We start from the raw sequence: 24529 nt of genomic DNA on the forward strand, positions 1-24529 counted from the left end.
CTCCAATGCTCTGCAGCTATCTCCTGTTTTATTCTCCTCCCCACCTCACCGCGCGCGCGCGCACACACACACACACACACACACACACACACACACACACTGTATTTATTCAGTTTGATTAAATGGGTAGATTGAAGGCACTGGAAGAGAGACCCATAGTTCTCTCAAGCTGCGAGCCCACTCCCTCTCTGTACACAAACCCTCAGTGTCCTGGTCTCCAAGGCACCCAGTTCCTAGGACACATTTCCTCCTCTGCCATCAGCACATGACTTTGCCTAGTTCCCAGTCTACAGTTTCTTGGTCCTAAAGCCTGCAACCTCAATCTGCCAGGGACAGGGCTGACTCCGTGAGCAAACAGCGTGTAGTCACAATGGGCCATGTCCAGAAAGACGCCATACTTGGGTTATTGCTCTGCTGTTGCCTTCTTGAAAGTAGGTGTGCATCAATTAGTAGCAGGGATACACTCTTAAGAAATGCGTCATTAGGTGATATCGTCATTGTGTGACTGTCATAGAGTATGCTTACGCAAACCTGGTTGGTATAGCCTACTACACACCTAGGCAATATGGCGTAACTTATTGCTTCAGGTCACAAACCTGTACGGCATGTCGCTATACTGAATTCTGTAGGCAACTGTATCACAATGTAAGAATTAATACATCTAAATATCCACAGAAAACGTACATAAGAATACTAGATAACAATTTTTCAGCTCTACTATAATCTTAGGGAACCATCATCATATATGTGGCCCATCATTGATCAAAACATCATTTTGCAGCACCTGACCCTGATTTTCTGGGTCATGTCATCGCACTTTCATTTTGCTCTGAGTCCTCACAAGTTATACAAATGGTCTTGGTCAGAGACCTAAAGATCAGGTCACCCATCCTGATCCTGACCATATTCAAATGATGAAGGCTGATTTCCAAGGATGGTAAATTGTGCTTTCATCATTACTTCCCCCTCGTAGGCAATCACGCGTCATGTAAATCACTCTCCCAGTCCTGGGGATAGATGCTCCCCTGGCAGCGAGGAGCATGGAGCCTCCTTAGCCACCTCCCCAAGTCCATGACTGACTGATACAAGGTGAAAAAGGTTGTTGTGACTCTGCAGCGTGGTTTGTGTCCCAGAGCCCTTCTCTGTGGGCCAGGTCAAGGCTGATCTGAACAGATCCCTGCTCAGAATTTATCCTTTCCCTGTTTGGCTTCTACCCTTCTTTTACAGGTCATTCCTAAAGTGCAATTCCCCCCAAACCACCTAATTCCTGTCTCAGGCTCTGCTTCTGAGACAGTGGGTTTAACGTCAGAATCTTTCTCAACACAGAGCACCAGATTCTCAAAATAGAAAGTTCCACCAGTGATCTATCACAAACTTATTTTAGGCAAGTCACTCAGGCCCTCTGGTGACAGACAAGATAGTCCCAAAAGGCATTCCTGCCTGCTCCCTTACCCATCTGCCAAGCCAATCCCAGCAGGGAAGCAGCCAGACCTCGCCAGGACAGAACTGAACAACCTGCTCAAAGGAAAAACACGGGGAGCCACCCTAGCCTCTCCTATTTTATTACAGGACATGGTGGGGACCCGGGAAGGAAGAGGCAAAGGGGTAACAAGAGGGTGGCAAAGGCCCTCCCCAGCTGGGGATGGGCAAAGGCAGCCGATGAGGATTCAGGAAACCGAAGCCATCAGCCCCTGGATGGGACCAGGATTGTTGTGTGGAGAGGGCCCTCTGGGAGCAGCAGGAGGGGAAGAGCTTGCTGGGTGGGGAGGCCAGGTCTCTGCTGAGGCCAGCAGGCTCCGGGATGGGTCTGGCAAGATGGTGGAGGCACTGGTGCCTCCTCCCCCTGTGAGGGGCATGGAAGGACAGAGAACCTGGCTGCATTCAGCGGCTCCCGCTATTTATTCTGAGTTTGGTCTGAAGATCAGAGGGGATGAGTCATGATTTAAAAGGCATTCTTTTCCACTCAGAGGAAACAGGCAGGGAGAGAAGCAGGGTGCAATGTCAAAGCACCCCCAAATCAAGACACAGGATTTGGAGTCATATATGGGTTTGCTGTCTCAGTTCCAGCACTGAGTGACCATGGGGCAGATCACTTCACTTCCCTGAGACTTGAACGTCTTCATCTGCAAAATGGGAAATAGCTGTCCACTTCACATTTTTGTTGTAAAGACTAAGTGGGAAATACTGCCTCGGAGAGAAGGCTCTGGGCAATGGCTGCTGTTGTCATACTTGGTGCAAAATGGAGGCTCCCAGGGCGTGCTCCCGGGGCAGGCAGGCAGGGCAGGGAGTGTCTGAGGAAGTCTGCCCCCTGCTTCCTCTGTCAGGATGAGCTGAGGGGTGAGGGGACCAGGAAGAGAATGGGGCATGGGGAATGGGCTGATTTCAAGGCCTTAATGAAGGTAGTCCCAGGGCCTCCTGGGTGGAGGGCAGGGTGGAGTGGGGTATTCTGATCCTCTAGGATGTTTTTAAAAAGCTGGAGGAGGAGGAGGAGGAGGCATATTTCTTCCCATGCATGCAACTGCAAAGACATCAAGCTGGGTCCATCTAGGATTTCAGATCCAGCCGTCATGGGGCGGCTGCTGGGGGAGGCCACTGCCCCCTTCTTCCTCCTCAGCACAGGGGTCATAAAAAAATACCTATAAAATGTGAGAAAGTTCACATAAAAACACTTTTCTGCATGTATAAAAAAGACTGGCTGTAGTCAGTGGCTCAGGAAATGGACCAAGGCCTCGAGAGTGGCCAAGGAGAGTTGGTGGCCACCCAGTGGTAGATGAGCTGGTCTGAGGTACCCCTAGTGGCCTGGACAGCGCTGGCTCTGGGACAGGCTGCTCTTTGGCTGGGCTATCTTCTATGGAGTCAGGGTCTGTGGGGAAAGAAGTGTGATGGGGACTGGCTCCAGCAGTCCTGCTGTGACCCTGTGCTAGGCAGGTGGTGGGAATGCCCTGCCCTGGGCCTCAGGGACTCCTCAGGGGCCCCCTGCTAAAGCAGGAGCCTGCTTCACAGTAAATTCCCCAATTTCCTAATTAGGTTCTGGAGACCTATTGTTAGGTCTGTGTGTGGCTGGGGAGCAGCAGCACCACAGGGTGGCTTCCCTTAGTAGGAGGCCCTGCACACAGGCTCCAGCAGGCTGTTTCCAGCTGAGGCTGACCCCAGCTGGGGACATCACACACAGGAGAGCAGCCGGGGTGTGGCAGGAAGGCAGGCTCTGCAGACAGCAATGCTACAAGGCAGCCTGGTCCCCAGCCACGGTCCTGGGTGCTTCCTTTGGGAGGAGGGCAAGAAGCAGGAGAGGAGGTCCCCGTCTTTCTGGCCCACTTCGCCCCGCTGGACTATGTGACTGGGTGAGGGAGGTCCAGGTAGGTCACCTGGGCCAGTGTTGGGGGATCCCAGGTGGCATCTGGAGCCAGGTGGGTAGGGAAGGGCTAATGGTGGTACCAGAGATCACAGCTCATTCACCCTGTCAGCTCGGGCCCCCTCTTATCTACCCGTGTCATTGAGGCAAAGCTAGGTGGCTGCCCTCAGTTGACTTCAAAGCCACAAAGCAGCCTAGGAGTGGAGTGGGCGTGGGGAGGGTCTCAAGTCTGAAGTGGGCCAGGGTCCACTCTGGCCCAGGGGCCTGCGGGGCCTGTTTACCAGGTCCCGTCCAGCCTGGCTTCCCACCAGCCCAGCAGGCAACTAGGGATGGAGGTGGGGCAGGCCGCGCCTGAGTCCCTCCTTCAAGAACTGCATGTAGGTGGCCGTGGACGGGTCTTCAAAGGTGGAGGAGAAGCTGAAGACATTGTTCTCCACGTCCTCAGGCTTCATGGAGGTGATGTCCAGGAAGTAGTTGGCATTGATGTGGTGGACCTGGGAGAAGGACCGTGTGAGGAGAGCTGGGGAGGCCCGGGCTCTGCTGGCCTGAGTGTCTCTGGAGAAGCAGCGGCTCTCCAGCCTCCGCCACGGGCTCCTAGGCCCCAGGGCAGTGCTCCTCCCCACCCCGTCCACTAGGGCAACTCCTGGCACCTGCCCATGTCATCTTTTCCATTAGCCCCCTGCCATCTGCCCCCAAATAGCCTCTCTTTCCTCTGCTCCTATTACCCCTGAGCCCCACAGTCCTTTCTGTCCAAATGCCCAGCATCCTCTGGACTGCTTCCCACCTGCCTCTTGCTCTAACTAGTGAGCACAGTGCGGGCAGGGCGGTTTCTTTACCTTTCTGCAAGGTGCCTGGTCCAAGCGGGTGCCCAGAAAGTGAATGAACAAGTGGGCAGGAGGACCCACCAACTGACTGACCAACCGACTGACCGACCAGCCAACCAACCAGCCAGTGGGTGAGTAAGCGAGTGCATGCCAGGCAGCGCACTGTCTGCTCATCCTGGTGACCCCAGGACCTGGTCCACAGTAGGCTCCGCATGGTGGAAGCCAGGAGGGGTGGGCTGCCTGGCTGTCCCTAGGCCTTTCCTCCTGGGCCCCTGACACCTTCAGCCTTCTGCCCACTGCCCTGTCCTTCTTGCCAGGCTCTCACGGACTCCTCCTCCACACCAGCCCCTGCCCTGGAACTACCCCAACCCAGGATCTGGGTGCAGCTGATCACCCTCCTACAGCAAGCAGAGTCACATGCCAGCCAGCCTTGGGACTAGAGGACAAAAGTGGCTTCCAGTAGGGGAGCTAGAGATTCAGAGGCTCACAGGTAAACCTACTTTCAAAACCAACTACTCTTCCTAACTGTCTGCAACTTTTGCCAAATCTCTGAAAATTTCTGAGCCTCTGGAAATGTTTGAGCCTCACTCTCCTTGTCTGTAAAACAGGCATTGAAAGCAAAGCACGTGGCGCACGCCTGTAATCCAGTGACTCGGGAGGCTGAAACAGGAGGATCACAAGTTTGAGGCCAGCCTGGAACACTTAAGGAGACCTTGTCTCAAAATAAAATTTAAAAAACAGCTGAGATGTAGCTGGTGGAAGGGCACTTGCCTCGCATGCTCAAGACCCTGGTTTAATCCCAGCCCTGGAAAGCAAAGCAACCAGGATACTGGCGACCATCTATTTCCAAAGTGTAGCGAGGACGTGGGTGAGGCCATATGAGGGGCCCTTAGGGAGAAGTAGGGTCTGGAACCCTGGCTCGGTCAGGGCCCTCCCTGGTGCTCTTGGCCACAGGGCCCTGCTCCTCCTACCCCACCACCCCAGGCCGGCTATAGTGGCAGGAGGAGCGTCTTCCCTCCAGGACATGCTTTTGTCCACTCAACTGGTCTGTTTCATTTGGGGATGTACTGACCCCCTTCCTGGACTATGCTCACTGCCATGCAGTCCCCAAAGGGCTACTGAGGTCCCACTCTTGCAAAGCACCTGCACTGTGATTCCTGGTTGTGCATGGTGGGGCTCACACTAGCTAAGAGACCAGTGTGAGGCTTTGCGGCCTGAGGTGGTGGCAGACACGAGGACCCTGCACAGGCATGTCCCCTGCCTACTGCTCCCGGGTCCCTGGTACCTACCACAGTGCCGTTGGGCAGGCAGATCATCATCTCCACCGGGAAGTTGTACTTCTCCAGGTGCAGTCCAGCCAGCTGCCTGTGGGACGGGTTCTCCTGGTTGCTCTGTGGGTGGGGACAGTCGCAGGCTCTTGCTATCTGGGCCTCCAGCACTGTCCCAGGGTCCCGTAGGCCATTCCCTCCACTCACCTGCAGGTCTTCGAGCTCCTTCACCAGGGACCAGGTGCTGATGAAGCTCTCATTGAGGAGTGCAAGGATGGGCGAACTTTCCAGGACGGTCTCCCGGAGAGTCCGCCCTGAACCTGTTCAGATAGAGGTCAAGGCCAGAAGGGTGAGGAGCCCCCAGGTCTTACTGGGGTTTTCCATCAGCAATGATCTTGCTTTGGGCAAGCCTCATAGACTGCAGAATGGTCTCTGCATCCACTTGAAATAACAGATTCAATAGGTAAGTACTGAATAAGTGGTAGTTGGGATTAACGTCAATAACACTGACACCTGGGCTGAGATTTGGGGTAGGTTCTACTGGGCCCAGGGATAGAGACAGTGACACCTCCCTAAATTCACAGAACTCTATGTGCCCCCGGGCCTTTGCACAGACTGTTCTGCCCAGAACCTTCTTCCTCTTGTAACAATCTTCCTTTTGTAACTCTTCCTCATCCTTCAAAGTTTCAGCTTAATGTCACTTTCTCCAGTAATTCTTCCTTGACCCCTCCACCCATGCTCTCGTGCCAGTATGGCCCCTGCCTGGTACAACACTCTCTATACTTGTGCTTCCTCATTCCACATCTGCCCCTGCACTACACTGTAGGCCTCCAGCACCTGGCCTGCCACTTGGTATACCAGGTGCCCAGGATGTCCGCTGAGTGACCAGGTGTGGGCAGGGCACGTTACTCCTCTTTGAACCCACTGACTCCCGCAAGTCTCAGGTGAGTTTCCTAAATGAAAAACACAGCCCAGCCTCGGGCACCACTGTCCCTCAGTGTGGATGTCACTTTACAGCATGTGGCACCTCCACATCCCTTTTCACAACCCTGGGAGGTGAGTACGTTATCCCACTTTTGCTGTGGAGAAATCTGAGGCTCAGGAGGAAAAGTTACGTAGTCAAGGTCACCACGCTGAAAATGACTGAGTCTGAACCCAGTGTGCAGGGACCCTTCCTCTGCCTCAGGGCTCAGCACAGAAACCCTCCAGTGCTCACCCAGAGCCCCCGCCCCGTGTGCAGCCCGACTCCCGCAGGGTTCCATCAGGACAGCTGTTGCCTCAGCTTCCTGTCCCACAAAGTATGAGGCCCCTGCTTCTCCCCTTGGAGCTGCCCAGGGCTCCCTCACCTCAGCAGGACTGGTCATCCAGGGCCCCCCAAAGAAGGATTGAGTGCACCAGCTTGTTCTCAGCCTTGGCTCGGTCAAAGGCCTCGGTGAACGGCAGGTAGGTGACCTACGGTCAGACCCAGACAGTGAAGCTGCTGTGCTAGTCGGGGGCCTGTTCTGGGGCCGGGTGTACAGGGTCTGTGTGCGTGTGTACCGGTACGCGTTCGTGCTTGTGTATGAGTGTTTATGTGCGTGCATGTGTGCAGGTTCACGTGTCTGAGGGTGTGGAGGGGTACTGCTGGGGTGGGATGCCCCTCCTGGCAGGGGGGGCCACATGGCCCTGGGTGACAGAGCCTCAACAGCTTGCCCTGTACACGTCCCCCCTCCACACTCCCAGCTCAGCCACACAGCCTGCCCTGGGCTTCACCCTAGCCCAACCTCACCTTCTTGAAGGGGTACATGGCCACCTCCAGATGCCGGGCGGCCTCCTCCCAGCTCAGCTCCTGCTGCCACCTGATCTCCTCAAACACAAATTGGAGGGGCTCCCCTGAGGGCTGGCGGCTGTCAATCACGTTGCCATCCTCATCCAGGATCACCGAGGGCACTGAGGGGCCCATGGCTTCAAGCTCCATCTGGACCAGAGGTCAGTGATGAGGGATGGCTCAGAGCAGGGCCCTGAAAGACCTTCAGGGACACTCAATTCATCATAGAGGAGGGAGATGGAGGCCCAGGGAAGGCAGGCCCCGCAGGATGACCTGGTGAGGGCCACCTGGGCTCACCTGGGGTACGTAGCCAATGTCCACCTCCATGCTGCTGCCCTCGCTGGCCCCGTACAGCCACTCCATGTCCACATTCAAAGACCTGGGGTGGCCAGGCAGAGCGGCATCTCAGATGTAGATCACCTACACAGTAGACTTCGTCTGCTCACCATGAGCTGCCCACTTTGCAAATGAGGACACTCAGGCTTTACAGGGTGAATCCAGGGTCTCAGAGAGACTGGGATTCTGACCAAGAGCCTGGGCCCTTTCCTCTCCCCAGGCTGCCCCTTCCCAACCACAGCCATGGGGCCCACCCTGGGAAGCACACCTCATGTACTGCCCATGACCTTTAAGGGCAGAAAGATGGCCAATGCCTCACTGCAGGCCCGAGCGGGTCAGGAGTGTAAAACAGGCACCACGGGCCCCTTCAGTAGGCAGCAGGCAGTCTGATAAGTGTGATCTTCAGATCTGCCACATGGGGGCGCCCCAAGGCTGACAACCAAGCACTTCTGCAGTAGGTGAAGCCCACAGGTGAGCTGGGTGCTCTCAGAGGGGTTGGCCTTCTTGTGGCCTAGTTTAGACAAGGACAGGAGCAGCTGGCCCTGGGCTGGATGTCTGTCCTCTTCTGTCTCATCCAGTCCAGGACCCCCCCACCCCCAACAACCCGGGGTTGGAGGCAGAGGTGCCTGGCAGCCTCCTCCCTGGCCGAACTGAACCACAGAGGGCTGGCGCTCCTTGCTGGGAGAGGGAGGGGCAGCTGTGTTTCCTCTTCATCCCCCTCCCTGTCCCTAGGGCCCAGTGTGTCCCTGCCCTACCTCTCTGGTGGGGGAAAGAAGCCCCTCCCACTGCTAGGGAGGCTATCCCAACCATCCCCTTGTTCCTGTCCCATGAGTGCAAGTGGCCAGGAGTGAGCCTCCCATCTGGCAGATGAGGAAACAGGTTCACAGAGGGCCAGGGCCAGCCACACAGCCCACTGCTGCCATAGCTAAGGCTGAACTAGGGGACTTCCTGGCTCCCAGCCTGGGACTTGACCCTGTCTAAGAGGTCATTCAGGCCTGCTAAGTCTTGGGACTTATCAGGGAGGAAAGTCTTGCCTAGGCCTTCCTAGGTCCCCTGTTCTGCTGATGGGTGGCTGATCCTGGGCAGATGAGGCAGGCAGGCAGCTGGCTCAGCCAGTGCTGTCCCAGAACCCTCCAAGGCTCTGCGGCAATAGGGCTGAGGCTCAGGCTCTTGCATGTGCTGTTCCCTCTGTCTGGACTCTCTTCCCCCAGGTCTCTGCTTAGATGTCACTTCCTCTGGGAAGCCTCCTTGGACCCCCAACAGGGGCCCTGCCCTTCCCCTGGGTGGCCTGAGCAGCCACTGAGAGGTGGCTCTGGGGAACAAGGGAAGGGGCAGAGAGTGAGGGATGTCTCTGACTGTTTTGCTTTTGAGCTTCTGGAGTTGGGGAAGGATAGACTGTAGCCAGGTGCTGAGGCTGGGCCAGCCCCAGCTCCCACCTGTGATTGGGCACGAAGAGCCGGAAGTCACGGACATGGGTGGCATCTTTCGAGAGGATGATGTGGCCAGTGAACTGGCCTGGGGAGAACCAGAAGGGGAAGTCTGGAGGCTCGCTGAGCTGGAACTCGGCATGGATCCTGTGGGGAACAGACTCTGCTAAGCCAATGCTCCCCTATCTTCTCCCCCAAATCCTGGGAGCCTTGGCCAGACTCCTGTGGGAGAGAAGGCTGGACAGGGGGAGGAGAGTGCGTGGGGTAGGAGGAGGACAAGGCCCTAAAGATACTGCCATCCTCCAAGGCCCAATTTCAGAAAGAAGCACCTTGACCTTCCTCTGAGCTCCCACGGATTTTCAAGGGTATGGGTGACAATGTCCTGACCTCTGTGTGGACAACACAATCACAGCCACCAGTTCCAGGCTAAGCAAGTTCTGGACATTTCTCTCCAAATTCTCATGTGCCCTATGAGGAAGCCACTACTATGCTGACCCACAGCGAGGAAACTGAGGCTCAGAGAGCCTGAGACCATAAGCATGAAGTAGTGGAGTTGGGGACCTAGGCTAGGCCCTCCCCTGCTGGCCCTATACCTTGTGCAATGGCCTCAAGTCCCAGGCCAGCTGCAGGGATGCTCACCGGAACATCACAGTGTAGTAGGAATCACTGATGGCAGTCAGACAGGCCACAGCCCCCTGAGGGGCAAAGCGGGTCTTCACGAAGGGCCGTGGGTGGAACATGCTCAGGAGCCGGTGGATGATGACCTGGGGGACAGCAGTGGAGACCCTGAGCTGGCTTGCTGGGCCCTGTTAGCCTGGAGTGTTGGGTGAGAGTACACCCTGGATCTGAAGGCCCAGGGACCTTGGGGGAGTGGGGGGGTGCAGAGTGCAGGTGGCAGGGCCTGTCTCACCACAGCCCTCACCTCCTTGCCCTTGGGCGGTGGCGGGTAGAAGCGGTTGTTGGACAGGTAGCCAGTGAAGACGCTCAGCTCACTGGGGACGATCCACCAGGGCTCCCCCAGCTCCTGGCCACGAGGGGGCAGGAAGGGCTGGAAGTGGCGGGCTGCGAACACTGCGCTGGGCACCGAGGCGGCTGTCCAGCTGCGGAGGCCGGACAGGGCGAGGCGAGAGACCTGGAGTAAAGACCTTCAGGTGAAGCAGAGGCTCTAGGGCCCCCTGACCCATGTGCAGGTGGAGGTCTCCCTGGATCCCGGAGCATGAGCTTGGCCCTGTCCTGCCAGAGAGGCTCATTTCACCTCCCAGGCCACAGGGGGAGCAGTGCCCAGCAGCCACCTGGGGGACAGCCCAGGCCAGAGCAGTGTGGGGGGCTGCCCAGGCCTGGAACCCAGTGGCGGAGCTCAGGGCCTCACGCAGGCGGTGTCCCCATCCTTTGCATGGGCCAGCAGACCGACCCAGGTTGCCCTGCCCTCTCTCCGGCCTTCCTTTCCACTCCTGATCCCCAAGCCCCGCCCCCCGGCCTGGGTCCCACTCATGAGGTCAGAGTTGGGTTTGGTGCTGAGTGTGATGACGGAGGCAGGCGGCCCTCTTTTGATAAACTCTCTAATCAAGAGCAGGAGGAGGCTACGGGGATGAAGAAGGAAGGCCATCCCGGAGAGGGCCCTGCCTCAATGGTGGCCTGCCCCACCCTGGCTGGGGACCGGGCAAAGGCCTGCCCTAAGCCCAGCTCCTCCACCTGGTGAGCTCGTTGCGGAGGGACGTAGGGTCAAGAGCCACGGGGCTGCCTGCTGGTCACCCGCAGCTCAGAAGCAGGACCCTGAGCAGCAGGACCTGGTAAAAGCTCCACCGTCCTTTGCTCCTCTTGTCTTTAGGGGGTACAGACAGGAATCACGTCCCCTGAGACTTCAGCCACCAGGACAGTGAGTGGCTGACATGCTCAGGGAAGCTCAGCCACCGGGGAGCTGCCTCTCTGATGAGCAGTGGGTCTCCTCTCTGTCCCCTCCAGAAGCCAGCTCCATGGGCGGCAGAGGGAAGAGGCCCCGGGGCTCCCAGAGCTGGATTTAATAAGAAGGTTCCCAAAGCAGGGCCAGCTGTGCAAGGCTGGGCTGAGTGTGCCCACTGCTGGCCTCGCTCAGCCTGGCCAACCCTGAGGGCAGATGCCAAAGAGCGGGCACTGGGTTTGTGAGCTGTGCTAGGAAGAGCCAGGGCTAGAAGTGCCACTTCTGTTCTGTTTTCCATGTGAGAGCAGGTGCCTGTCCCCCATTGTCACCACTCTGGGGAACTTATCTGCCGGACTGCCAGTCCTACCTCCACCCCAGATCCCCCGTGGAAGGTCCAACCTGATCTCCAGCCACTTCCTGGACTTTCAGGACATCCCTGGGCACCTCAACTTCAATGTGTCCAAAATCTCCACTCTGATAGTTCTTGCCTGGGCAAGTGGCCCACCACACACTGGTCCCCAGCCAGCAGCCTGAGTCACCGAGTCCTCCCCCTCATACTTCATCAGAAGCCACACCCTGCCCTTTCTTCCTTCCCACTGTCCTCCGGCTGCCCTTGCTCTCCCCATCCAGGAAGTGGGCTGTTCGACCCTCCCTGTGCCACCCACGTGCCCAGCTGGGACAGGTGAATTTGATGAGGGCTCTCCTATTCCAGGATGGGCTGGGTGTTCTGCTCCTCAGAGTGAAGGCCAAGCAGGCAGCGAGGCCCTTGGCAGCCCCTCCGGGCACCATGACTGGGATGCCCTGCATGCGCCTCAGGTCCAGCCACTCGGGCCCTCTGGCCTCAGCTGATTGGCCTGGCACTTTCTGCCTTCAACTCCTGTTCATGCTAAGATGACATTTCAGCTAAGCAGGCAAAACCTGGGCAGAGAGAACTGCATGTGAGAAGGCTCTCGGCTGAAAGAAAGGCCACGATTTGGAAGGAGGGAGGGAGGGAGGGAGGGAAAGAGGCAGGGAGGGAGGGAGTCAGGGAGTCAGGGAGGGAGGGAGGGAGGGCATGCTAGACTGCAGAATGGCGAGAGGAGCCGGTGGGAGAAGGAGGGGGCAGGCAGGCAGGGTGGCGGTGGCTTTGGCCCATGTGCTAGCATCTGCCACCTCCTACCTTCTCCTCCTCAGGGGCCCACCTTTCCCTACAGCCCTGCTAGGGACTGAACCCAGGTCTAGTTCATGGGTGATCAACAGAGAACAGGCCTGATGCCCATTAAGAGACCTGGGGAAAGATGGCTGTGCAGAGGGTCACCATGGTCAGCGGGCAGCTACATCACCAAGGCTCCTCTGCACTGACCATGAACACTCCTGCCCACATGGTCGCCTCTGCCCAGCGTCACTCCTCCCAGAGAGCCATCCCAGACTCCCCCACCTGGGGTGGGGGCTCACGCTTCTCTCTCCTACTCCTCAACCAGAGTGCCGGGACAACGTGACACTCCAGGACCCTCGGGGCCTGGCACAATGGGAGCTGACAGGAAGAAGAAAGGAGGACAGAGTTCCTCAGGAGGGAGCCCGCACAGGTGGTCCTGCTGTCTGTCATCCTACTCGTGGGCCACCAGTGTCCCGACTCACCCCTAGGAACCCATCTTTGCTCTTGGTCATGGTCTCCGGGAGCAGAGGCTGGAATCGGGCTTCTATGGTGAGCGTCTCCTCCGTGGGGTCAGGGATCAGCTCCTCCTCCTCGTAGCTGGCGGCAGGTGTTGACCCTGTGAGACACAGATGGCTGGAGAGGTCCTACCCTTAAGGCTTCAGGGCCCCACTTCTTTCAGGATGCCCCCCAGCTGGTGGCAAGGGGAGTAAGACTCAGAGCAGGGATAACAGTTAACCACCACCAGAGGCGGAGAACCACGGATTACCAGCTCCATTTTACAAAGGAGAAAGTGGAGGCTCAGAGAGGCCAAACCACTTCCCCAGAATTGCAAAGCCAAGGTGGCCGGGGAGTCAGGATTCAAACCAGGTCTATTTTACCCTCAACCTGTGATTGATTACTCATGACCCTCTTCTGTGTCTTGGGGGACTGTGAGGGACTCAGTCAAGAAAATCAGAGTAAAGAACAAAGGCAAGAAATTGAATCTGGCTGTGGCTGGTGTCATGGCAAGAGCACTGGAAACAGTGGGCAGACACTCTTCTCCCTGCTTGTCTGGGTGAACTGGTTGCCCTCTGTATAAGGAGGGCTGGCCTGACTGGGACCGGGCTTGATCCTCAGATCTTCCGCTCAGACACCTGCCAAGTTTGCCATCCTTTGGTGCAGAGGCAGCGATGACGAGGGCTTAAGGGAGAAAGGAGGCTGATTTCAGGAGGGGGTGTCACTGGCCCGGGACATGAAGCAGGGTGGGGCTGTCCTGGCTGCTCTCCTAGGGTAGGTTCAAGGTACAGAGAAGATGCCTGGCATTTGGTGACTTCTGTGACCTGCAGGCAGGCTGAATAGATGCATCAAAAGCAGCTCTCAACCAGAGGCCATCAGAATCACCCAGAAGCCTCTTCAAAGCAGGTGCCTGGAACTCACCTTGGACCTACTGAGTCAGAACCTTAAGGTGCTAGAGTCAGTAAACTGCCCTCTTAATTAGCACTTCCAGCTGCTCCAGATGCAAATCCCTGTTCTAAAGAATCACCGTCATTGGGCTGGGGATGCAGTGAGGTGCTAGGCACTTGGAGACAGAGGGGCTGGGGGAGAATCACTGTCATTTCTGTATTTGTGAATCAATGCGGTAAAACTTTCTAAATAAAAGTCTGGAAACTTGAGAGGAAAAGAGCAGTAAGAAAGTGCAGGGTCGTCACCTGCCTTCCTTTCTCAGTCATTTTTAATTTTTTTTTTTAGTTGTTGATAGATCTTTATTTATTTTTATGTGGTGCTGAGAATCGAACCCAGTGCCTCACACATGCAAGGCAAGTGTGCTGCCACTGAGCCACAGTCCCAGCCCCTCAATCATTTTAGGTATTACAAATAATGGCTAAGAATAACACTCAAGTTAGCTGGACATGGTGGTGCAGTCCTGGGTATTCAGAAGGCTGAGGCAGAAGGGTCATTTGAGTTCAGGCTTTGGGGCCAGCCTAGGCAACACAGCGAGATCCCATCTCTTAAAACTAAACAGGTCTGGGGTGTAGCTTAGTGGTATAGTGCATGCTAGTCTTGTACAAGGTTCTGGGTTCAATCCCCAGCACAGCAATAAAACACCACACCCTCAGCATTTTATAGCCCCCCCCTTTATTTATTTATTTATTTAATATTTATTTTTTAGTTCTCGGTGGACACAACATCTTTGTTGGTATGTGGTGCTGAGGATCGAACCCGGGCCGCACGCATGCCAGGCGAGCGCGCTACCGCTTGAGCCATATCCCCAGCCCTATAGCCCCCCCTTTTAAATAAAAAGTTTTATTTCCTGAATTATAACACTTGCTCATTATGGACAATTTATAAGAATTGTAAGGTATAAAGCAGAAAATTACATACACTTTTAAGTCTACCAGCTACAGAGAACTGTTTGCCTCTATTCCTTGCTTGGAGTTCAAATGTTTATTCATGTATTTATTCTTTGATTTCCCAAAACATCATCTATTTTTGCGCTCATAGCCTAGAGGCAATGAAGGGATTCTTTTCCACTGATAGAAATTTATGCAGAAAAATAAAATAAAAAGTGCCCCCAAGCCCAGAAAGCTTTGCTAACATATCATTATAAGGGAACTGTGGCTCTCTGGCTGTAAAAAGGGACAAGCAGGTGACTATGCAGAGGCTCAGAGGAGCACATGCAGACTAAGAGGTAAAGGCCGAGTCAGAAAGGATGGCCTTTGACCTGCTGGCCCACATTCATGGCAGAACTGCCTGCCCCTGAGTGACACTCATACAAAGCCATCACAGCAAATTTGCATTTTCATCGGACCTTCCTCCTCTAGCAGTGACCACAGGTCACCCACCACTCATTCCTGAGACACAGCAAGCTATGATAAGGCTCTAGTACTCCTACCCCTGAGAGCAGCTGGCATCTGTGTCCTGCTCTCAGTAGATGAGAACAACTGGGTAACAACTGGATGCTTAAGATCATAAGTTCAAGAAATGTCACAAGAGTTTGGAGGGAAATGCACACAGAGCTTGGGATAGTGGTGGAGCTGTGAGACAAACATTTTTTAATTCATTAGAATGTGTTAGCCTCTCTAGCTCAGTGGTAGCGCACTTGCCTAGTGAATGCGAGGCCCTGGGTTCCATCTTCAGCACCACTGGGGGATAAAAAGGGTTTCAGCTCCTCATCTTTAAAAAATTAGCCACTAATTGCGTCTAGACAAAGATGGATAGCAAGGTGCTCTAACAGCACCAGGGCAGAGAGTTAGGCCAGTAGTCATTGCTCCTGTCTATCGACTGCTGCATAAGTGTCACTTGGCATACATCTCTGATCATTAAACCTGCGAGCCGGTGGTGCAGGACCCCAGAGCCAGATGACCTGGTTCTAACCCAGCTCTTCCCTCTTCTAGCTTGGGCAAGTGGGTGAACCGTTAGTGCTCTCCCAAACTACAGACTTCAGGGTCATGAGCGTCCACTCTCCAGGCTATTGTGAGGTTTAAAAAGAAAACCGCAGGAAGTGCAAAAGTGACAAGTGGCAGATGAGGCGGTCAACGAATGCTAATCAGTACTATTATTAACAAATGTGAGGACAACAGGTTGGGGTGCTACAGCAGCCAGAGCCAGAGCTAAGGGGTGCCAGAGCCCCAGAGACCACAATGTTCTTCTGCTCCAGGTGCTGCTACCGTGAGTGGCCCTCCACCCAGTCCCCAGACTCTCTGGTACCTGTCAGCTTTTCAGCAATGGGTTTGAACTCCTCGGGGCTGATGTACATATCCCCGTCAGTGTCCAGGGAGGAAAAGAGAAAGAGGCCTTCTGTCCCCAGGGCTTTCAGTGCTGACTCCTGCTGGGGAGGAAGGCACTGGGCTGAGCCCCAGTTAGATGTCCCATCTCCCTACTCCCAAACAGGAACTGCTTCCTGATGCAGCAGCTCCAGCCACCTCTTCCAGAGTTCTGGCCATACTTCCCAGTCCATTTGTTCAAATGTCACCTCTGAACTGCCCAGAGTCCCCTGCTCCCTTTCCAGATCCTCTGGTCCCTGCTTCACTCTGTGCCTTTATCGGCTGTCCACCAAGCCCCTCTCCATCTGCCTCCATCCCACCTTTCTGACCCCCTCCATCTGGTTCTGTCCTGCTCCACCCAGTTCTTGCCACAGTCCTCTCCTGCCTCCCCTTCCCACATCCCTGTGCTCCCCAGTCCCTTTCCAGGTTTCTTCCGTAGCAGCTCCACTCTGCCTTTGTCTGTGGTCACTGTCCAGGGCGCTCCTCTCCACTGCCCGCTCCAGCCTCAACCCCTGGCTCACCCTGGCCAGTCTCTCCATGTCCCCACAGTCCTTCCAAGTCGGCTGAGCCCGGACCCCCGTCCCTCCCGTCCCTCCCGTCCCTCCGCGGCCCACGGCCGCCGTCCTGCCCGCGCCCTCCCTCCATCCCCGCGCCCTCCCTCCATCCCCGCGCCGGTCCCATCCCTCCCCCCGGGCGCAGCGCCCGCGTCCCCGGCCGACCTGGCGCGTGGCCGCCTGGGCCTCGGCAAGGAGGGCGCAGGCCCGTGCGGCGGCGGCGGCGACGACGGCGGCCAGCAGGGCTCCGAGCAGCGCCAGGGCGCGGGCGCGGCGACGCGGCGGCTCCGGCGGCGCGGCGGGGCCGGGGCTGGGCGGCCCGCGCTCTCCCGGCCAGGCTCGGCCCATGGCGGCGGCTGGCGGCGGCCCCCGCGCCTTCTAACGGGCCGCGCGGGCGGGGCCCGGTCGGGGGCGGGGCCGAGACCGGAGGGGGCGGGGCCCGGTCGGGGAGGGGCGGGGCCTAGACCGGAGGGGCGGGGCTGGGCTAAACGCCCGCCCCTGCCTGCGGCCCCGCCCCCCCTCTCGAACCCAGAGCCGGCGGGGGGGGGGGGTCCGTTTTGCCCGCGCTGCCCCTAGGTTTGTACAGGGACAGAGAAAGGGCTGGGACCCGGTGGGAGAATCCCAGGAGTCCTGCAGCTCCGTTGGACCACCAGGGCCTCCGGTCGACCTTATCTCTGCGGACAGGCAGGAGGGAGGCCAGCGAAGGACAGGTCTGTTGACCCGCAGCTGGTGGATGTGCAGACTGCAGCCCTGGGCGGGTGGTGACCCTGTGAGTTACCGGGCACCTCTCCACTGCGGGACCTGGGTGGCCCAGAGTGACTTTTCTGGAGAATGCTTGGCATGCTTGGAGGAGGGCCTTGGGAAAGGAGGCCAGGGGAGTTGGAGGAAATATTTTCCTGGCTGTCAATGCCCAGAAGCCCTGGTTCCTGCCAGGCTCTGTTCCATTATATTCAGGCCCCGGGAGGCAGTGGGTGGCTCAGTCACTAGGCCAGGGGTGGGAACAGCATGCCTTGGAGATCACTAGGAATTCCAGTCCCGGTGAGCCTGTCAGGTCTGGGAAGCCAGACGGTTCTAATGGATTCCAAGCCCCTTCTATGTACTGCACCTGAGTCCAAATCTCTTGCCATCCTGCCTCCCAGGCAACCCAGGGAATGGCCCACATGACTGAGCTGGGGTCGATGGACATGCCAGTCACCGCATGTGGGAAGAGCAGAGGCAGAGGGAGGTCCACAGGCATGAAGTAACCATGGCTACTTCTGTCCTTCTGTGATAACCAGTCCTGACTGTCAAGCAGGCAGGGCCCGGCGTTCCCAGCCCCCCACCCTCCACTCTCACCCTCACCCCCCACTCTCACCCCCACCCCCCTACCCCACAGGGCCTGGCACAGGACAGGTACTCCACACTGTCTGTGGGATGGGTGGCTTCCAGGGACCTTCCAGGGCTGCAAGCCTAACCTGTCCTTCCCTGTGTTCTGGCTCCATGTCCTCACAGGGGCCCTCTGAGAGCTTGGCTTCTGGTGTTGGCTTCCCAAGGATTCCAACTATGCCACTTCCAACTCCTTATTACTAATGTTTGGGGACACCCTGCATATTGCAGATGCTGTTAGAAAACCAAATTCTATTTCATCAGGAAGAAAAAGGAACAGCACAAAACAGGTTAGGAGGGGGAGGGAGATCAATGAGTTAACTCCCCTGGAAAATAAATGAGGGAAGTTTTATTTTACATTTCCTTTTTGTTAAAGACACAAATACCCGCATTGATCTCTGCTGCCTGGAGCTGAAGGGAGGGGTTTCTGGGGCTTGCAGGAGTGTGTGTGTGTGTGTGTGTGTGTGTGTGTGTTGTCTCAAAGTTCAGGAGGCACAGAGGGGGACGGGTTTAAGACTTGGTTCAGGTCAGTGGGCCTTTGAGAAAAGGGTGGATCTCTGGCTGACTCTGGGGAGGTAGCAGCTCTGGGCACTGGCAGTGGGGCAAGGCCTGCTGCCGCACTCCTCCCCCCCCCCACACACACACATAAACCCTCCCAGCAGAGCTTGCCTCAGAGTCCAGGTCCTTACTGGAGCAGGAGAGCGGTTACCGTGGAACTCATTCGATCTTCCACCAACACATATTTATTAAGGGTCTGCTCCAGTCTCTTCTGGGATCAGGGTTCCATCAGAGAACAAAACAGCCTCTGCCCCTCCAGACATGTCAGAGGGCACTGTGACCCCTGTCCTGTCCTGTCGTGTGCCCCGAGAGGGAGGCATGCAGAGGTGGGGACTCCTGACTGACTCAGAAGAGACTGCACAGAGCAGAGGTCCAGCGGGCTGGAGACCCAGAGGTGGCCAGTCACAGCATGTGGGAAGAGCAGAGGCAGAGGGAGGTCCACAGGCATGAAGTGCCCATGGCGCTGCAAGGACATGGGCCATGGATTCGAGCAGAGGGCCCTGGGGCAGTTGAAGGGAGAAGAGCCCAGAGAGACAGGCTTGGGCTCTGGCTACCTTGACAAAAGTCTGGACTTTATCCTGGAGACAATGCAGAGTCCCCAGAAGAGAGGGACATTCAGCCACGGGATGTGCTGCAGACTGCTGGGCGTGGCCTCTCCTCCCACTGTCCTGCTTCTGCCTGGAGGTGAGGAAGTTCTGGTCCCCACACTCCTTGCTGCAGTGAACACTCCCGGCCACTCCACCCACCCGGGGAAGAGGGAGGCCCTGACCTGGCTGTACCGTATTAAGGAGGTGTGGGGTCCTGCCTCTCTCTAGTGCCTGCTCTCTCTGTGTCTGTCTGTCTGTCTGTCTGTCTCTCTCTCTCTCACATACACACACACACACACACACACACACACACACACCCTGCCTACCCTACCCTTCTACTTTCTTGCTACCTGGGGGGACTCACTAGGCAGGAATAAGCATTTCTCCTGCAGGGGGCGCTGCTGCAGGAGAAATTGAGCTCCCCCAGGGTCAGTGAACCCCGAAGAGGGCCTTTTGACTTTCTTTTTTTGTTTCTCTTCTATAGTTTGGGTCTCTGGAGAGACAGGTGATTCCCCCTAACCCCAACCTCTAACATCTTGGTGCCTAATGATAAGACCAGCCTTGGAATCCGGCTGTGGTGGTGCAGGTCTGTAATCCTAGCAGCTCAGGAGGCTGAGACAGGAGGCTTGAAAGTCCAAGGCCAGCCTCAGCAACCTAGTGAGGCCCTAAGCGGCTTAGGGAGACCCTGTTTCAAAATAAAACATAAAAAATGGCTGGGGTTGTGGCTCAGTGGTAAAACACTTGCCTTGCATGTGTGAGGCCCTGGGTTCGATCCTCAGTACCACATAAAAATAAATAAATAAAACAAAGGTATTGTGTCCAACTACAACTAAAAAATAAATATTAAAAAAAAAAACATAAAAATGGCTGAGAATGTGGCTCAGTGGATAAATGCCCCTGGGTTCAATCCTTAGTTCCTCCCACCCACCCCCACCAAAAACAAAAACAAACAAATAAACAAAAAAAGACCAGCATTTGGGAGCAAAGTGTCACTCTGGGAAAGGGAGGTTGCTGGGGCCGTGGCAGAAATAGCTTTAGCATGCCTGGATTGGGTGGTCCTCACAATAACTGAGAGCCTACTATGTGCCAGGAGCTATTCTAGGCCCCAAGAACACAGTAGGGATGAAGTTGGGAAGACAGGCTCCTCTCTTAGAGCTGAGTGTCCTGTCAGGAGGAGGGAGGTGAGAAGCATGCCAACAAGACAACTTCAGATATTGGTTAGTGTGAGGGAGTAAGGGCACTGTGGTTCAGAAGGACACAGACGGGGGGGGGGTGGACAACTTTGGCTAGGAGATGACATTTTCATTGCAACCTGAATGCAAAGAACCAGCCAGCTATGTGAAGAATGGAGGGAGGGGCATCCTCCATGGAGAGAAGAGGCAGCAGCAAGTGCAAAGGCCCTGAGACAGACAAAGGTGTGGTGTGTTCAGGAAGCTGGAAGAAGGCAGCATGAACCGTGGGAGAGTAACGGGGAAAAGACTCAGTGACAGAGGTTGGGGCATCCGGAATCTTGCAGGCACGATGACAAATTTCATTTTACATGTGATGCTAAACCCTTGTGGGGTTTTAAGCAGCAGGTGTGTGGGGAGGCAATGTGTCACATTTTTTTTAAGAACTCTAGTAGCCCCAAAGAATACCACCCTAAGTTTCCATTGGCGCATAATAAACAAAATGTGGCATACCTATCTATACAATGGGTCTTATTTGGCATTTCAGAGGAAGGAGGCACACCTGCGGTTGGCACGGTTAAACCTCGACGGCATTATGCTGAGTGGAAGAAGCCAACGCGAAGACACAGGCTATAAGACTGGGCCCTGTGAGGTGCCCAGCCCAGGCCGAGAGTGGTTGCCAGGGGCTGGAGGGGGACGGGCAGAGGGAGGGGGGGGAGAGACTACCGATGGGTACAAGGCTTCTTTCTGAGGCCATAACATGTTCTGAAATTCCATACTGGTGATGCCTGCCCAATGCTGAGGGTATGGGTATGTTTATAAAACTGTATCAATTACATACTTCAAACGGGTGCAGTTTTTTGGCATATAAATGATGTCCTGAGGAAGCCGGTTTGGTCCTTTTTTGGCTTGTTTTTGAGTTGTAGATGGACACAATACCTTTACTTTATTTATTTATTTTTAGGTGGTGCCAAGAATCAAACCCAGATAGGTAAGCGCTCTACCACTGAGCTTCACCCCCAGCCCCTGTGTGGCTTTTCTAAGGCACCTGTGGTGTCTGGGCAGAGAGTAAACATAGGGAGCCAAAGGGGAGAGGGATATGGGAAGCTGGTGACGTCCCCCAGGCGGAGAGGACCTGGGCTTGCTGGGCCGGGCATTGCAAGAGGCTGGGAATGCGCCAGAGCTGGGGCTTGCTGGTGGGTTAGAGGTGGACGGTGAGGGAAACCAACACCAGCCTTGGCCTTGAACTCAGATGGCTAGAGCCTGGAGGGGCTGGGGCTGCGGGAAGCTGCTGCCCATCTGCCAGCCCGCGGCTCTCGGCGGCGGGAGGGTGGGGAGCATCGAGGTGTGGGAGGCCTTTCGTGTGCATCTGGAGCTATAAAGTATGCGGAAGGTGGGGCATGTCTGTCAATTTGGGAGTTGACCGGTTACAAATGACATTTAGAGCCACAAGGAGCAGTGAAGTGGCCCCAGGAGGGAGAGGAGCAGCAGCCTTTGGACCGTGTGCTCGGCCACTGTGTTGAACGGCCACGTCTGGCTTCATGGGCTCGGAGCGAGGCACTGATGAGCTGGAAGGCGGACGAGGTTGAGGGGTCCAGACAGGCTTGGCTCTGTACTGTCCAAGCAAGGAGGGAGATCTGTGTCCCGGGGTCAGGGAAGTCGGCTGGGACCCCATCCTCCCTGGCTGGGGACATAGTTTAATTCGGGGGGAGGAATCCACGCTGGGACCTCAGCTGTGGAGCGGAGACTCTGGCTTAGCTAGCCTGGTGCCCACCGGCTGCCTGGGGTCTTTGAGGGAGAATAATGCCCAGGCCCCATCCCCGGTTAGTTGGGGACATGAGGAACATTTTCACAGGCTCCTCCTTCAAGGATGAGAAGCAGCTGACAGGAGCGAGCACCAGATGTTTTTGGGTGAGATTTTTGGAGTCCTGGACATCGAATCCCTAAATCCAAAAGAAATTTTCCTTTTTGTAAAAATACCCTCTTCTCCATCCTGTCGCTCGCCCAGGACTGGAGTGGGAGTGGGGAGACTTCAAAATGGAAAGTCGGCAGAGTTCCACACACGCTACCCAAAACGAGGTTGATATTTGGGGACCTTCTCATGGTCAAGGTCGGGCCCAGCAGATGGTACTGGGTTCCCTGTCCCAGATTCTGCTCCCTGTGACCTGTCTGTTTTGAGCAGTGTCCAGGGCCAAGGCAAGAACGGGGCTGGGGTGAGGGGTCCTCCTGCTTCTTCTGGACTGATGGGTGGGAGCTGGGATGTAGGACACTCAGTCCTGAAAGCTGGGAGGTCCAAACTGGGCTGAGCCGGTCACTGGTCATCTGAATGAGGGAGTTGTGCCTCCGGCTGCATCTGAGATGCTTGATTTTATGAATGCTAATTTAGGTTGTGTGCCCTGGAGTTTTAACCATGAATGGGGAGGGAAGGATGTCCACACAGGAAAGCTTGAGGCTCCTCATTCCACAGGAGACACATTGTTATAAACAATCTCTTACTAGTAAGGACAGAAAACTCAGTGGAATTTTTTTAAAACATTAAGAAAAATTTTAATTGACAGGTAGCAATTATATATATTTATAGGAGTACAATGTGGCATTTTAACACATGTATACAATTGTATCCATCACAGAGGTGACTGGCATATGGGTCACTTCAGACACTAATCATTTCTTGTGGTTGTTTTTTTTTTTTTGTGTGTGTGTGTGTGAATCAGTGACGCAGGAGGGACGAGGAGAGGGAGAACCAGCATGGGATAACCCTTGCTGCAGAGGGCAGGGGAGAGGGTCTGTGGAATTGTGGTCTTGGACCAGTGCCTAGGTCAAGCAAAAGTGGAACAAGCCAGTGGCACGTGCCTTAATCCCAGCAGCTCTGGAGGCTGAGGCAGGAGGATCATGAGTTCATAGTCAGCCTCAGCAATTCAGAGAGGCCCTAACCAACTTAGCAAGCGCCGGGGTTCAATCCCAGATACCAAAAAAAAAGGGGGACAAGATTTCTAAACCCCACCATGTGCTTAAGAGTCGTCCCCGTCATTGGCACGGCCTCTGTCGTCCTCTGTTTCATCACCCTCCCTCAGCTCTGGCTGGTCGTCCCCATCTTCCTGTCTCATCATCGGTGGCCCCTCCTCAGCAGAGCCATCGGCAGCCCTGGGCTCCGTCTTCCCCTCGGCTCTTTGTCCCAGCTGCCTGTTTCCTCTGTTCCTTTTTTCCATGGAGAACCCACTTCTCCTTTCACCCGGGTCAGCTCCTCCTCAGTGGTTGACGGTCGTCTCCTTTTGACTTTCCAGACTTGGAAGAAGACCCGCGCTGTCCACTCTTAGAACCGAGGCCACTCTCGCCCCGTGAGAAGGCACCTCGCCCTAGTAGAGGAGGGGAACACGCTCCGGGTCACGGGGAATCCTGTCCTGGTCATGCCATTGACTGTCACAGGCCAAGTCAAAGGAGGGGCAGAGGGGACGGCAAAGGGTGTGCGGCTGCTGACCCGCATGTCCCCGTGCAGACCATCCCGCGCCTGCTTTGGTTCTCGGCAGCCGGCCTGCAGGGAAGCAGAGCCCTTGTGCACAGAGCAGGCTGCAGTCCTGTCTACCTGGAGAGGGTCGCCGCAGTGCCAGATTTCTTGACCACAGGTCTGAGATGCCCCATGACCCCCGGGAGCTCCGGCTTGTTGGTAGCATGGCTAGCCAGCGTGCTTGGTGACAAGGTTCCTCACCAAGCCAAAAAAAAAAAAAAAAAAGTAGCTGAAGAATCAAAATAATAACTCACAGGAGGGGGACGGAGGCAGTCCCGTCCTGCGTCTCCTGCTCCCAGGCCACGTGTGAAGGAGCCAACCGCGGCTCGGGGGCAGAGAGGCTGCCCTAGATGCCCAGTGCCCTCTGCATCGGTTATTTTGAAATATTTGGTTCATTGTTGTCAAGCACCGTTCTCCTCCTGTGCTGCAAAACACTGAGACTTATTCCTCACGTCCAACTGCTCCCCTGTCCCATGGCCACCCTCCCTCCACGTCCCACACTCCCAGGGAACTACTGGGAACCGCTCTTCTGCTCTCAGCTTCTATGAGGTCAACTTTGAAGCTTCTGTCACTGGAGTCCTTGGGTGAAGGCCCCAACCTGATAGTCCCCAACAGACCAGGTTCAGCCACCCATCCCAATATGCCACAGGCACAGGCTGTGGTGAAGGTTGGGAGGAGCTTAAATCAGCGCAGTCACAGTGGGGAGAACAGACATAGGGGTTCAATGACTAAAACGTTGAGGTTTTTTTTTTTTTTTTTTTGTACAGGAATTGAACCCAGGGGTGCTTAACCCCTGAGCTGCATCCCCAACCTTTTTTTATATTTTATTTAAAGACAGAGTCTTCCTAAGCTGCTTAGGGCCTCGCTAAGTTCCTGTTGAGGCTGGCTGTGCACTTTTGATCCTCCTGCCTCAGCCTCCAAACTGCTGGGATTACCCACGTGCGCTACCACGCCCGGCTTAACCTTGAGGTTTTGTAGAAAGGCAAGGGTTACGGCTTGGGT

The 24529-nt window shown here is 55.7% G+C and overlaps 1 protein-coding gene and 1 long non-coding RNA gene across 3 annotated transcripts; one reads left to right on the forward strand and one right to left on the reverse strand.

Annotated features, from left to right (window-relative positions):
* Positions 1-1534: 1534 nt before the first annotated feature.
* Positions 1535-16735, reverse strand: SELENON (selenoprotein N). 2 transcript variants are annotated; one of them, XM_081307272.1, is made up of 12 exons: positions 16509-16735; positions 15734-15851; positions 12529-12662; positions 9937-10146; positions 9654-9778; positions 9024-9161; positions 7549-7630; positions 7213-7401; positions 6791-6896; positions 5652-5764; positions 5466-5567; positions 1538-3846 (listed from the first exon to the last, which is right to left on the reverse strand). In XM_081307272.1, exons 1-12 carry the CDS (start codon positions 16689-16691, stop codon positions 3676-3678), a joined length of 1671 nt encoding a protein of 556 aa, XP_081163398.1. In that variant the 5' UTR covers positions 16692-16735; the 3' UTR covers positions 1538-3675. The 2 variants fall into 2 exon arrangements, with proteins under 2 accessions (XP_081163399.1, XP_081163398.1); XM_081307273.1 differs by lacking the exons at positions 12529-12662; positions 15734-15851; positions 16509-16735 and adding an exon at positions 12329-12522 and having other exon boundaries at positions 1535-3846.
* Positions 16736-16899: 164 nt separating this feature from the next.
* Positions 16900-20685, forward strand: LOC308656721. The gene is made up of 3 exons (XR_014023787.1): positions 16900-17053; positions 17835-17998; positions 20570-20685. It is a non-coding gene; the product is annotated as an uncharacterized lncRNA (long non-coding RNA).
* The last annotated feature ends 3844 nt before the right edge of the window (positions 20686-24529 follow it).

The sequence above is a fragment of the Spermophilus citellus genome (assembly GCF_964194105.1).
Source record: "Spermophilus citellus genome assembly, chromosome: 9".
NCBI lineage: Eukaryota > Metazoa > Chordata > Mammalia > Rodentia > Sciuridae > Spermophilus > Spermophilus citellus.